This window comes from Penaeus chinensis, chromosome 35, assembly GCF_019202785.1.
Source record: "Penaeus chinensis breed Huanghai No. 1 chromosome 35, ASM1920278v2, whole genome shotgun sequence".
Classification (NCBI taxonomy): domain Eukaryota; kingdom Metazoa; phylum Arthropoda; class Malacostraca; order Decapoda; family Penaeidae; genus Penaeus; species Penaeus chinensis.
In genome coordinates this window covers 12,758,876-12,773,875 of record NC_061853.1, presented here as the reverse complement: position 1 = coordinate 12,773,875, position 15,000 = coordinate 12,758,876, and the positions used below count along the sequence as shown (strand labels likewise).

General features: G+C 34.5%; 1 protein-coding gene across 4 annotated transcripts in view; it reads right to left on the bottom strand.

Annotated features, from left to right (window-relative positions):
* LOC125044098 (HEAT repeat-containing protein 5B-like) overlaps positions 1-15,000 on the bottom strand; it is a 26,065-nt gene that overhangs the window by 3,435 nt on the left and 7,630 nt on the right. For 3 of the 4 annotated variants that reach the window (XM_047640545.1, XM_047640546.1, XM_047640549.1), the window contains exons 2-33: positions 14,792-14,950; positions 13,945-13,992; positions 12,985-13,196; positions 12,575-12,833; positions 11,996-12,173; positions 11,602-11,765; positions 11,041-11,290; positions 10,669-10,803; positions 10,221-10,401; positions 9,849-10,030; positions 9,306-9,424; positions 9,047-9,180; positions 8,596-8,705; positions 8,148-8,311; positions 7,721-7,903; positions 7,443-7,610; positions 7,041-7,322; positions 5,709-5,898; positions 5,093-5,262; positions 4,813-4,948; positions 4,413-4,592; positions 3,978-4,208; positions 3,598-3,779; positions 3,310-3,403; positions 2,881-3,029; positions 2,562-2,757; positions 2,167-2,433; positions 1,707-1,869; positions 1,460-1,581; positions 878-990; positions 421-595; positions 1-83 (exon numbers count right to left, since the gene is read on the bottom strand). The exon at positions 1-83 is cut by the window's left edge and continues 154 nt beyond it. In XM_047640545.1, coding sequence (XP_047496501.1) covers positions 1-83; positions 421-595; positions 878-990; positions 1,460-1,581; positions 1,707-1,869; positions 2,167-2,433; positions 2,562-2,757; positions 2,881-3,029; positions 3,310-3,403; positions 3,598-3,779; positions 3,978-4,208; positions 4,413-4,592; positions 4,813-4,948; positions 5,093-5,262; positions 5,709-5,898; positions 7,041-7,322; positions 7,443-7,610; positions 7,721-7,903; positions 8,148-8,311; positions 8,596-8,705; positions 9,047-9,180; positions 9,306-9,424; positions 9,849-10,030; positions 10,221-10,401; positions 10,669-10,803; positions 11,041-11,290; positions 11,602-11,765; positions 11,996-12,173; positions 12,575-12,833; positions 12,985-13,196; positions 13,945-13,992; positions 14,792-14,920 — 5,349 coding nt within the window. In that variant the 5' untranslated portion in view covers positions 14,921-14,950. The remainder of the gene's footprint in view (positions 84-420; positions 596-877; positions 991-1,459; positions 1,582-1,706; positions 1,870-2,166; positions 2,434-2,561; positions 2,758-2,880; positions 3,030-3,309; positions 3,404-3,597; positions 3,780-3,977; positions 4,209-4,412; positions 4,593-4,812; positions 4,949-5,092; positions 5,263-5,708; positions 5,899-7,040; positions 7,323-7,442; positions 7,611-7,720; positions 7,904-8,147; positions 8,312-8,595; positions 8,706-9,046; positions 9,181-9,305; positions 9,425-9,848; positions 10,031-10,220; positions 10,402-10,668; positions 10,804-11,040; positions 11,291-11,601; positions 11,766-11,995; positions 12,174-12,574; positions 12,834-12,984; positions 13,197-13,944; positions 13,993-14,791; positions 14,951-15,000) is intronic. The other variant, XM_047640547.1, reaches the window with a different exon arrangement.

Here is a 15,000-nt window from a genome sequence, read left to right as displayed (position 1 = left end):
GTGGCTAAGGCGGGCCTTGCTCCCACACTCTTTCAGAACCCCAGTTATCAGGTACAACACTGTGGGTAAGATGGCTACTCCTCCTGTTCAAAGATAATTTGTTAACCGTTAATATAAACATTAATAGATTTGTATATACAAACACTTTCTTTCTTAAAATACACTGAATGCCTTTTCTGTATTAAATGCACTTACCCAAATATAAGTTGCAAAATTATCTGTACTGCAAATGATAAATCCAACAGTTTTAATAATAGTAAAAATTTAATATATGATTAAAGTTAACTACTACATCATATATTACCACAAGATTTCACTGACCTATGAAATATGTAAACTGCACTTATATGACATTTATAATCCTGTATTAGATATTTTGATGGTCTCATTCAATACCACAATACAACCCCAGAGACATACCTGCAGGAGAGCACAGGTTTGGCAGTGCTGTTAGAAGAGTCACTGTAGATGAGAGAAGAGCATCCACTTGGTGACTTTTGGCATGGTGCCGTGGTGGAGCCAGCAGTGATGGCGCTGAAGACACAACTTGTGGTGCCAGTCTTGGTTTATGACGGACAAGGGTACACAGACATACCTGGTGAGAGGATGAGTCATCAGTACATAAAAAGATTTAGAAAAAGAAATTACATTAATCTAATAAACTACTTTGCTCTAATAACACTGTACTATTAGGTATAACTTTTAATCTCTAGAATTTTTTTTTGTGATGTATGTGAATATAATAAAGCTCACTTGTATTTTAACATGATTATGCTCTTATCTTGGGGTAGAAATTCACACACTTTTTTATGAGAAATAACACAGTAAAGTACAGTGAAGAAACTTGCACCTGAAACAAATGATTGTGGCATATTACCTGCAAAGCGGTGAACACCAGGGACTGGGCACTGTTAATCTCCCCTGATTCTTTGCCTTCTCCCAATAGGTCAGCTTCACATCCTTCACACTCCTGATTAGCTGGCTTTTCATCTGTAATAAGTGCATAAAAAACTCATGCATTCTTAATAACTCAATGGTCTTCAAAAAATATCATCACAATAAATCAGGACAATTAACATTATTTCCTTTAAAGGTATTTTATAAAAATGCTTTGAAATGCTACATCAAATGAACTAACAGTATGTATGTATGTAAGTATGTTCAGTAGTGCCCTAACAATTAAAATTCTGAAATTCTACAATGGTTTCTCTTGTTATCTAGTATATCTAGGTATTACAAATACTCTATATCATCATAACTTAGCAAACTGGTTATGTGTCATCCATGAAATGTTTAATCCAAAAGATAAAAACAAGAAATGCATCTAATAGTTAAAAAAAAAAAAACATTTGCACATCTTTTTAAAAACTGGATTTGTACAACTTTTTTTCCCATTAACTATCCCAAGTAAGACACTAAAAAGTATACACCCAAACATAGGTTAGAGAACAAAACCTGCCTTTGTGTTTTTTCTTCTTCCTTTTCTCCTCATCCAGAGCCTGTTGGGCAGCTTTCACCACAAGAGAGACAACAGTTACTGCTAACTGGTGTACTTCTGTGTGGTCTGAACTCAAGACTTGCCTAGAACAAACATAGAAATAATAATTTTACCAAAGCAGCTGCATAGAATGCATACATATTCATTGTATACATATTCATTGTGAGTAATTTGTATTCATAAACTGATATAATCACATTTTTTCTACCTGTGCATCACCGTTGCAATTTCTGTTGTTAAGCTGCTGTTGGGGCCCACAAGCTTCATTGGAAATGGGGAAGACAACAATGTTTCAAGCGACTTCAGGCACACAATGCTGCGGTCTGGGTCGTCACTATGAATGGGGCTACATAACCACTCTAGACATATACCTGCAGGAAATACATTTCATCTTTTTATGGATATCTTCATAATATTTTATGCAGTATATCATGAATAGATAGGTAGTAATTAAACAAGTGAGCAAGTGAGCAAGTGAGCAAGTGAGCAAGTGAGTGAGTGAGTGAGACAGAGAAAAAAAGAAAAGAGAGAAAAATGCATGCGAGGTTGCTTCTGGTGTCCAATAGGAAGAGGAAGTAATTGCAAATGCTTTAGAATTTATCAAAATAAAATGTACATATTATTATGCTTCTTAATTCTAATATCTTAACACTTCAGTAGATTCTTACCTAAAAGCAGGTAAAAGCGATCAGTATTAATGACTTCTGCACTCTTTGTAGGTGTTTTGGTGGGTGATGTAATGTTAACAGAGGTAGGATTATCATCAGTGCCATTCACTTCCTCTTCTCCAGCCTTGTCAAAACCTCCAGAACTGAGCCAAAGGGCAGCAGCATAAAGCATGGGGGGCCAGGCACTCCGGTAATAGGGTCGCACTCCATCCACACTTTCATTTGAGTAGAATGCCCCTCCATCATGAGGCAGCTGACTAGAAAATTCTGCAAGCATAAATAAACAAAAAAGAATAAAAAATTATTTTGCCACTACCTGTAATGTAGCATTTTAGAAGAATTCTGTTAATGAATTTGTGAGTTTACAGATGATCAGTTTGTTTAGTGAGTCATACCTGGAGGTAAAGAGAGCAGTGCATGATCCTTCAGTGCTGCCAGCCAGGACTTGGACAAAGCCACAAGCTCTGGCTGCACTAAGCTCAATAGGCTTTCTTCAGATGACTGTGTAACAGTCTCAGCTTCTGGTCTTTCATCCTCACCATTTTCATTTTGCTCCCCACCATCTGCACCTTTCAAAGCCACAGCATACACCTGTACGTAGATAACATACACATTAAGCTTTCCTTATCACCTTATTGATGAGCATAGTGGGCTTACTGGTGAATTTCTAACAATGGTTATATAACCCAAGGAGCTTACAACCTTACAACTCACCTCTGCCCAGGCTTTGAGTATAGCAAGCTTCTCCAACGTGGCAGCACTTTCATTGTACAGCCCCTTGGTATTACCCTTATTCAACTTGGCCAAGGAAGACACTAGAAGCTGATGGACACGGCGCAGGTCATTCAAATCTCTGGCCACACCTAGGGAACAAAGCATTTATCTTTTGAACTTTTGACAATATAAACCAGTATAAAATAAAACACAACAACAAAAAAGAATATCAACAATCTGATATTAGTGATCAAGTTCATCAGGATTAAAGTGAGAAGAGGTACAAATGAGAACAAATAATTTAATAGCTCGATATGTAACAGACAATCCTTTAGATTAACATCTCGAGGGAGTTGTCAAGACTTTATAAATTCCATTAATGACAATATTTCTCTCTCTAAAAACACTTCCACTAAATTTTGACCTTACCAGAGCAGATCCAGGCACTGCATACCTCACAAGCTCGAGCTGTTACATGAGAAGCAGTCTCAGGGGCAAAAGCAGGACGTAGGGCTGCCCCCACCTAGGATCAACAGGAAATTGTAATTAAACTAAATAAAAACAATTGAAACAGTTGTTTATCAACAAAATTGAATATAATGATGTATAACATAAACTCAATAATGTATGCCAAAAGATGATCCCCAACATATCAAATAGATATACCTTATGTATTTACTCGATCTCCACTAGCAAAGGAGACAAAATATGACTCACCTGAGCTTGATACTGTTCAAGTATTACATGGCCTGGAAATTCAGGTTCCGGAATGTGGGCAAATTTATCAATAACAAGGTGTAAAATGTGCAGGCCCTCTAGCCGCAAGTCATCGCTATCACTCGTTGCACCCATGAAGCCCATGCGTACTAATTCACTCAAGTGCAATACCAAGTAATCTCCTGAAGAATAAAAAGAAATTAGCTGTGAGTTTCAGGATATTTTTTATCAGCTAGTTCAAATGTGTGTTTTCAAAAATGTGTTTCTCCTAATTTAATATTTTTTTCACTTTAGTTAAGTAAAGCATATAAAAGTATAAATAAATACTCATGTGCTAAATAATGAAGAAGGAGGAAAAAAATAAAGAAGAGAACACACACCCTTCATCTTGGTGGTCTGCATCTCCCTGGCAAGAGCTAAATCGAAGTGGGCACGATTATTCTCACACTCCTGTATGATCTTGGCAATGCACTGAGCAGCAAACACCCTTGTGGTCCACCGTGGGGGGATGCTTGGATGGGGGTCTGGCTCTCCCCCAGTATGGATCTGTACCATGTCATCATCATCTCCACCATCACCTGCTTCTCCTGTCTCTTCACCTGACCCACTTTCTGAGGATGAAATGCAATAATATATTTATTTCTTAAACAGAAAAATAAGTTATTTATCTATTATATGACTAAGAAGTATTAACTGAACAGCAAAATTCTTTTTAAAGCCATGTGAGAAAAATGTAACATGAAAATCCTTGCACATGCATATAAACCAACAAATCAGTATCCTGATCCTTACAAAACGTCTTCAGCAGCACTAACCTGATGCACTGGTGAGGACTTCTCTACATAGTGTTAGCCACAGGTTGAGGTGAGAGGTTGCTAGAGCTTGCAATGTTGATGTCAAAGTGTGATGCACATTTCTTACAAGTACACAGTCTGTTTCAGTGTCCAGGAGCCCAAACAGAACACCAGGGAGGCCAGTTTCTGTCATCATCAGTCCTAGAAGATAAATAGTTATTTAACTGGGTTTATTATATACTGACCTTCCAGAAATGTACTAGATTTTAAATTATTTCTGCTACTGCTACACAATAAACAATTTTATGCATTTTCCATAAAAAATGAAAATAAAAAAATAATTTAATTAATTCTGAACCTAAAAAAATCTAGCAATAACTATTTCCTAAATCTTATTTCCATGCATCTTTTTTTTCTGTACCTTGATCAGAATCTTCATTTCCTTGTACCAGACTCAGTGCATGCTCACACACTTCCCAGGCTTCCCTCTGTGACAGCTGCCTCAGGCAAGACACTGCTGACCGGCGCAGTAGGAGATGGTTGCAACTCAGCTTTCTCTGTTTTACATTTGATATTTTTAAAAAGATTAGTAAAAATTGTAATTGGGATTTGAACTTTTCTTTCAGCATATAAATCAAATATAATAAATGCATTCAATTAACTAATTACTTCATTTGCATAGTCAAAGCCTTTCAACTCACCACAAGCATAGGAACAAGGGAAGACAGATTAACATGTCTTGGGGCAAACATGTGCATTTGTTGAAGGCAAGCAATGGCTTCTGCTTGTACTAGAGGGTCTGGGTGTTCTTGCACCAGCTCACATCCACACAGGAGAGACCATCGCACCATCACCACACTGCTGCTTGTACCTGTTTCAGTTTGACAAGGTCAATGTCAATGAAATGCCATATGTACACTATAATATTTGTTTTTTCCTACTCTTTGAAACAGCTCTTGTACATTGCCAAAATAAGAAAGAATCTCTTCATTATGCTATCATTTCACAAATATCAGATAATCTAATAATACTATAACTTCTCTGATTTCAATATCAAACTCATATAGGCAAACAACACATAAGAAATAACCTGGAGAATCTCTGAAACAGAAATCATATTGCAATAGAGAAAGAGAAAAAATAAAAAAGATTTAAAAATTATAAATAATACTAATATTAATACTAATATTAATATTAATATTAATAATAATAACAATAATAAAAAAAAAAAAAATAATAATAATAATAATAATAATAATAATATTAATAAAAATAATAATAATAAATAAATAACTAAAAATAAGCGCAATAATCCACCTTGAAGCTCCGGGCCAACGGTTGTAATAAGAGCCTGAAGACATTTCCCAATACACTGGTGAACCTCAGCCGTGTGGAGCGGGACAGTGAGCAGGAGTTCTAGGAGCAGAGCGAGGGATGGCTCAACATAGGAACGGAACATTGGACCTCCAGAATCTGCTATCATGGACAGTGCATGTAGTGCCCAAACCTGTAAAATACAAATGATACATTTAAAATGACATAAATGAATAAGCAAGGTAATAAGAAAGAACATATTTAACAATAATAAAAAAAAAAATAAGATAATAATTATAATAAAAATGAAGATAATCACGATAACAATAATGGCAATAATAACAATATAGATATTAACAATTATAACAAGATTAATAACAATAATGATATATCAATAAGAATAAGAATAACAATGACAATGACAATGACAATGACAATGACAATGACAATGACAATGACAATGACAATGACAATGATAATGATAATGATAATGATAATGATAATGATAATGATGAATGATGATGATGATGATGATGATGATGATGATGATGATGATGATGATGATGATGATGATGATGATTTTTATTATTATTAATATAATCATTTTATGATTTAATGACTTAATTATTTATTATTCTATTATATATTATTTTCTTATTCTTATTTTATTATCATTATCATCATCATCATCATCATCATCATCATCATCATCATCATCATCATCATTATCATTATCATTATCATTATCATCAATATCATCATCATCATCATCATCATCATCATCATCATCATTTTCCTTTTTTTTTCATTTGTCATCATTATTAATTCTAACAATAATCATAATACCAATAAGAAGCTGAAAATAAATAAAAAGAGATCAACAACAATGATGACGACAACAACAACAACAAAACAATAAAAATAATAGTATTAATAATAACAATAATAATAATAATAATAATAATAATAATAATAATAATAATAATAATAATAATAATAATAATAATAATAATAATAATAATAATAATAATAATAATAATAATAATAATAATAATGATAATGATAATGAATGATAATGATAATGATAATGATAATGATAATGATAATGATAATACTAATAATAATAATAATAATAATAATAATAATAATAATAATAAAAATAATAATAATGATAACAATAACAATAACAATACTAATAATACTACTACTAATAATAAAAATAATAATAAAAATAACAATAATAATAAAAACTTATTTTCATTTAACAATGAATGAAACTACAATACCTTTCCCAACTTCACATCTCAAAAGGAAGATGAAACCTTATACATTTACCTGCACAACAGGAGATGTAGTGTCCTTTGCAAGTGCCAACAAGATGCTTATGGAGGTGCTGAGATGCTGGCCTGATCCCATACCACCTACATATCGGTGTAAACAACCAAGTGCTAGTGAGTGGCCAGTTCGACTGACAGCATCACGGGCACTCTTCAGTTTATCAAAACTGTTCTGTGCCATTTCAGCCACAAATCTGGGATCTCCTACAACCTGGGCCATGCGCCCAATGGCTTCACCAGATGCACATCTCAGTGTTGAGTTGGGGTGTGTTAAACCTCCCTGAAATACATTAAAGCAGGATTGACATGACTCCCTATTATCATTAAAAATAGTTTTTCTTTGAGTCAAACTCTAACTCTAGTCAAATATCCGTTTCCTTATTTTTCTTATTTATCTCACCAGCAAAAGAGAAGTTGCTGCTTTCTTCACATCATCTTGACCAAATGATGCCTTGTTATCACTCAATCCCTTTAGTGCACTTAAGACAGCTGTAAATATATTCATCTGGACAGCTTCTTGGCGCTGGCTCTTTGCTGCACGAATCATATCTCCAAACAGATTCAGCATCTGGAATATAAATCACACAATATCATAAAGTAATAAACAATCAAAAGCCCATAAGCAAGGGGAAATTACTAAAAACAAAAAAAAAATTATCACATAAAAAAAAAGCTTACCTTCAAGCGATGCTTATTAGCAACTAATGGAAACATCTGTCCAAAAAGTATAACTGATGCATCAATCACTGCAACCCCAAGAGGCAGTGGACCAGCAACTGACTCGCCTTCTGGTAGCGGCCTATACAAAAAGGTGGAATCGTGTTCCAGGGCCCCTGATCCACTGGCACTGTTTGCTTGAAGCTACAAGACAAAAAAATATTGTTTAATATAAATATATCTTTCTTATAGTAATTTCAAAATATAAGTTAAATCAATTTTATGTTCATAAATGCAAATCTATAAAAAAAGTAAAATATATCTTTTTTAATCACCTCAAAGTTATAAAAGAACTTGTATCAACTATCAACATATCAGAATATCCTGATTTATGAAAGTTGCATAAAAATAAACATGTATTCCAGTGCAAAGGAATAATAGTTCCTACCTGATCTTCTATGGCCTTATGGTGAGTATGGTGCAGCCAAGTTCCCAGGATGATTGAGTCATCCGCATGACACATGGTACGGAGAAGGGAAGTTGTGGTGTTGGCACCACTTTCTGCCAGTGTAAACTCACTCACCAGGAGTTTCAAGATACTTGTATAGTGACCTGGTAATACATCAGAATATGAAGTATATTCTACAATTACAAACACAGAGACAAAAAATAACAAGTTTCATATTCTACAAAGTATTCTTTTAATAGAATTGACAGCTCTTAATTGTACACTACATATGTATCATATATTCATGGCAATAATAAATATAAAAATGCAAAGACAAAATTTATCATTCCTTTATGTTAGCATATAAAACAATTTCATTACACTTAATAAGTAGCTAACAGCTGTTTAAATGATGTCATAACATGAATCATATTGTAGTTGTACTCACTTTCAAATGACTGAGGAGGAAGGAGTGCCAGTACTTCATAAAGTCGCAAACGCACCATGGCTGTAGATGCCTTGAGGTGTTGGCCATACTGCTTGACAATGTGTGTTATACTGTAATAACAGACAAATAACTGAGACATGCTTAAAGTCATCAAAATCTACATTGTCACTATCAAAATAACCCAATGCCAACAGGTGATTTCCCAATATGCAAGCTCTCTCTCCTGGGCAGCGGGGCCTAATGATATCCTCCTAGCATGCATGGCATGACCATACATGCCCCCAGAATATGGGATTGGTGCACCATAGCATTTATGCACATGTCACCCAGAATACAGTCCAGGAATGCCATGGCATGTACGTACATGCCACCCGGTGGCTAAGGGTTAAAAACATTCATTACTTTTAAAATATTCTTCTTCAATTGTCATTTTAGTGTATGTGTGGAGTACCTGGACAGCATGAGGAGAGCAGCTTCAATGGGAAGGAGAAGTCTGCGCACAGTGTCTTCGGCTGCGAGATCTGAGCAGTGAAGCAAGAAGCTGTGCATGGATGCTAGGGCTCCTGCTCGTCCTTCAAGTGTCACCTATAAGCCACATCAAATCATTAAGTTTTTTTTTTATTATTTTTATAATAAAAAACAATCTAAATACTACAGAACAAGAAAAAACAAAACAATTATCAATGCTACAATTTTCCAACTTCTCGTACCTGCCAAGTAAAGGCATCTCCTCTTGCCTTTTCACTTTCAATTTCTTTACTAGACCTGGGGAAGGAGTTCTTCCACAGCAGCAACATTCGTGGTAGCAAACCCCTTACAACACCTATGCCTACAAAAAAGGAATGTGTTATCCAGTGTGAAACCATAAACTTTAATTACTAAGTAAATTAAACTCCAAAATCCTTCTCAATTTTGATAAATAAAATTACACTGTTACATTACTAGAGTCACCCATAAATGTTTAGTCTTGCATCACTAAAAACCCACTGACCCTTAGTTTTCAGAAAAGGCTGATAGACTATCGGTTCTGATTGTTACAAAAATGGACACGTATGGTCAGACAGAAGGCAAGCTTTTAATATGGTAGGTCAGTTAAAATCAAATCATATCAGACAATGTTAATGTTATTTCTATGAGTCTGATTCATGCTTACTCATGTCAGGCTGAGATTAGACAAAGGATGTACTTTAACAATTTTTTAAAAACTCAATTTTTGGTGACAGTTTGCAAGTTCTAAAGGGAGGATTCCATACCTAGAGTCATTATAGAACCAATGATGAGCCATCCTGCTTGTGTACGCTGTAATGATAATCGAGAATTCTGACTTGCTGATCTCAACAACTCCTCAGCAATATTGAAAAGCACTTTGCCACGCATGTGAGGAATGCCAAGGGGTGTCTTCTGCACACAGCCAACAAGTGCAGAGACCACACAACTGGTAGAAGAATAACTGTTATTATGCATTATAAATAAAAACAAAAACAAAAAACAAACAAATTTTATATATATATATATATATATATATATATATATATATATATATATATAAAGATTAAAAGCAACAACTCAAGTATCAATAACATTTCCATAAAGGATTTTCAATTGCTACAACAAAATGATCTTACCTATATCCAGCAATTGCTTCTGGTGAAGACTTGAGGGTATCCAAGCGGTCACAACAGCGAGATATGAGAGGGTGTAACTGCGAAGGTAGAGCAATACAAATGCACCTGAGACACCAAGAAGCGCTTAGCCTTGCAGCACTACTTGGATGCAATAAGACTGCAACTACAGCATCCACTAAGTCTGAAAAAAGAAGGTTAATCATCATTTAAGAATCTGTACACATTAACTACTTGCTTTTAACAAATGTATTTCCAATACTTTGATGACAAACATATTATCTTGGGAATGAGTTAACTAATGAAATAAAAGTAGAAAAGATATTAAGTTGCACTTGACACAAAATTTTCATAGGTCAAAATCATTATGAAAAATTCAATATAGTAATGTAAGTGACATTTACACTTCATATACAATAAAAAAAAAATCTTAAGAAGGCTTAAAACTTACTTAGATGAGTATCTAGAACAATGGTAGCACAGGTGGTGCTGAGAGACTGCATGAGGCTACCTAGCTCCTGTAGGAGACACACCAAAACATGCTGTCCTCCTTCATTACCATCCTTGGTGCTCTCACCACTTACATCTGGGAAAGAGGATATCCACGAACAAAGTCAATTTAGAAGTCATATATCTAATTTATATCAGTTGTAGCTTTTGATATTTGTATATAAATACACACAAACAATATTACTCTTTTTCTACTCGGTTTGTTCAAGATGCACAATAAGTCAAAGATAAAAGAGGCATTCCTTCTCCCTTACAATTAGGTCCCTATTCTTCATTACATTTTCTTGTTACCTAAAATATGAAGATTTCTTACCAACAGTATTCATATGCTTAATAATAAGCTGTGTGATCTCCTTGCAAGCTGCAATCTGTGCCTTCTCACCAATCATGCGACCTAACGTAGCCCTCAGAATAAAGTTGATGCATTTCCGGGAATATACAGCATCAACATGGGAGGTAGTAGCCTTTGGACTGGCTACCAGCTCAGTTAGAAGAGCAAGAAGTGTGGGGATGTTGCGTTCCAACCAAAGTGCACCCAACTCTTGTACCAGCACAACATAAGCCTGGAATTATGTTTGAAAAAGTGAATTGTGTTAATTACATTATAATCTCAATACAATAGAAAGCAAAATATCCATTATACAGCAGAAGGATGATTAACATTTCATGGCATTACAGATTCACATGTATTTTCTTCTAATGTGGTTTAAATTTTGTAAAAATTATCAAATTTAAAGAATCATTAATCAATTAAACAAGCATCTTGAGCCCTTTAGACAAAAAAATATGGATATTAAAAAAAATACAAAAAAAAATGCAATCTGCCATACTCATCACTCCTTGAGGCAGAAGCTGAAGCTTTTAAAATCCTCACCTGAGTAATCCCTACTCGAACTTCCCTTGACACTGAAGAGGAGCCTTTTATCATCTCTCCAGTGCCCTTCAAAAAGCTGTTGCCTCCTCGCAGAAAGCCTGTTAAAAGAACTGTCAAGGCCTCTTCCAAGGACAGTAATTTCAATGGACCTCCTTTGCTAGTTCCTGAAAACAAATTGAAGTAATAATAGGGAAAATGTTGCTGACGGCTATAATTCCTAAAACTTTAGAATGGGGGAAAAAAAAAGAAAAAAAAAGGAAAATTTATAACAATCTCAGTTTAAAATAATAGATTAGAGCTCTGGGGTATGCAGGCAGGTCTGGCTAAGAGTATAATGAAAAAAGGCCAAAATAAACAAAATTAAATGAGAGTAGATTCACCTTTACTCACATACCTTTCACAAATTCCTTTGGGGGATTCTGTGTTGTTGCTAATACAGTTCCTAGTAGTTTGGCAACTGTACATCGGACATCATAATTACTGTTATCAAATGCTCGGTAGCAAAGCTGTGACAAGTTTTCTATCTCTGTTGTATATAAGAAGGGTGCATGTTTGGTCATCTCCATCAAACACTGTTGAATAAAGAAAACCCATTATCAATGTGAATGACAACGAGAAAAATGTTACAAGAAAAGACAGATTATGACAAGGGTGACACACTGAATAGAAAATGAAATGAGCAGACAATAAAATAATAATAAATAAATATGACAATAATAATAATAATAATAATAATAATAATAATAATAATAATAATAATAATAATAACAATAACAATAATAACAACAATAATAATAATAATAATAATAATAATAATAGTAATAAATAATCTCAAGATCTTCACAAAAATATTTGCTCTATAGAAATTTAGTCATAAATTTTCACTTAGCCCTTATTTTAAACTTAAATAACACATCACTAAAACTATACTTATAGTATTAAGCTAAAAAAAACTTGTATGGGAAGAACATACCAAAGCTGAAGCACATCTCACAGGAAGGGCACGATCTGTGAGACCCATCTTAGCTGCTTTATATATATCCTTGTGTACATTTCCTGCGGCTGTTCCCATGCCAGCTGTGATTTTCTCTAGAGTCATCATTATCTCTATCCGCAACTGTGACTCTGCATTGCGTAAAGCTTTAAGGAGTATCTGGACAGTTTCTTCATATGAACGTCCCATCATTCGACCTAGTTTTTCATACATTGCCCCTATGCATGTTACAGCAGCTCTGTTAAATATAAAATATGTTTACTTGTTTATCTGAAGGCAAAAAAATTACATAACTATTGTACATTTTTGCTACTTCCTAATATCAAATAGAATATATATTTGTCAAATAAACATAAAATTACTTATAGTGCCAATTCTTAACTACTTACAACCTAGTTGGAAGGTAGCTTGGTGAATCATCCTTATTCTTGAGAACATCATTACACTTGTTGATGGTGTCAAACAAGAGAAAGGTGTCTCCAACACTAAACAAAGTGGCAAGGCATCGTGCTACCAGTTTACGAGTAGGTGGCCCTGGAGATTCATTCATCTGCCCAACCAGCTGAGCAACTAACTGCTTTTGGCATCCTTTAATATCAGACTGAAAATGAATTAAAACAAAACTGTATAATCATATGCATGACTACTACATGGTAATTAAGGATGATATGAAATATTTAGATCACATAGTACCTATAGGCCACCTAACCTTACAGTTAAACCATGAAAATGTTTTAGGATATGATTTGGATTCAACAAAAGATAGTTTATTCCTATCTGATCATGATAACAAGGAGGATGGATGGAGAAAGAAAGAAAAAAAGGAAAAGAAAGAAAGAAAGAAAATATATATACATACAAACATACAGTAAATCAATTACGAGTATAAACATTTTTATTACCCCTGTTGGATAACTACCACCACATAGTCCATCAGGGGAATATCCTCTAAAAAGGATGATGGCATCTAAGGATAGCTTAGTTCACATACAAAATATTCACGAGACTTTCATGTGTCACTTGTCATCCACTAGCAACAACCTTAACCCTTTTAGCTTGGAAAACCATGAAAAAGGAAATAAGGAACTTATAGGGTAGAATGAAAGAAAGGAAATGAAAAAGTGCCATAAGGAAGATATACAGCATTTATTATGCAGAGAACTATCACTACAGCTCTGTTAATTGCCTTGGGGTGAGCGATACCCATGGCTTCTGTCCCTCCGACCCTCCAGAAGAAAGGACAACAAAAATACTGATATATATTTAAAAATGCAAAACTTGAACCCATCACCATGATAGTCCAAAGGATTATTAGTAGATTATAGTGGACGGTCTACGTTCACTCTTACCATCGTATTTGGTTGTCCACTGCTGGAGGGCCATGCTGAATCTCTAACCTGAAGTAAATCTCAAACTTAAGATAAGCACATCACTTTTTTTTCTTCGGCATGTTAATAACAGTCTTTTTTCTATGAATAATTGATTTTTTTCCCTTTCATCCCATAATTTCCCTACAAACTTTATGCTGTCTCTCCACTGAGGCCATGTTTGATGCTAATGTGTAGTGTTTAACAAATGCTATTGTAATTCATATGTATATGATCTAAACTATCCATAGATAACAATAATTTATAAAGCACATATGATCACACAATTAACTTTTTGTATCCGGAAAACTACACGTTATTTAGTGTATCAAGCCTCAGGAAAGAAAAAACTGGCAACTCATTCCATACTATGACATACTCCAATTTGCTAAGTCTCTTTTTCATTCTAATCATCTGACACTTAATGATTTTATCTAAATATGCTTTGTATCTATAAAACTTAACAATAAGTTTTCACTTCTTACTGAAATTTGCTACTTTCACTTCCTTATTATCTTTAGTGTACTCCAGAGTTCAGGGTGAGTTGCCAGTTCATTCTTTCCTGATATTCAACGGAGTATATGTTTTCCCACTGTCTTTAACATTTTGGAGAATTTTTCATACCTACATTTAAAAATGCTTTTCCCACCATATTGTTATCAATAACAGTGTTAAAATCAAAGTCCCTATGAAATCATAAGTACAAAATGAAACACAGAAATCCCATGTCAAGTGCCTGGACATGGAAGGTTAGAGATACACCAGGACATCTGGATTCCTTGTTGGCATTAGAACACATAACACCAAAAACTAATGTAATGGAACTCACTTTGTGTGCTGCCTCTAGCACCTTATCTAAGAACCGGAGCCATTCAAATATGAAGATAGGTCGCTTGGCAGGGGGTAGCTGCTTGAGCGCCTCCTCATTCAGCGTCAGGCTGTGGCTCAGTTCCATCATGGTAGTTCTCTGCCAGAATTCCTCATCAAACTAAGAGAAAAAAGTAGAGGTCAGTAAATTCATGAAATATATTAATCATC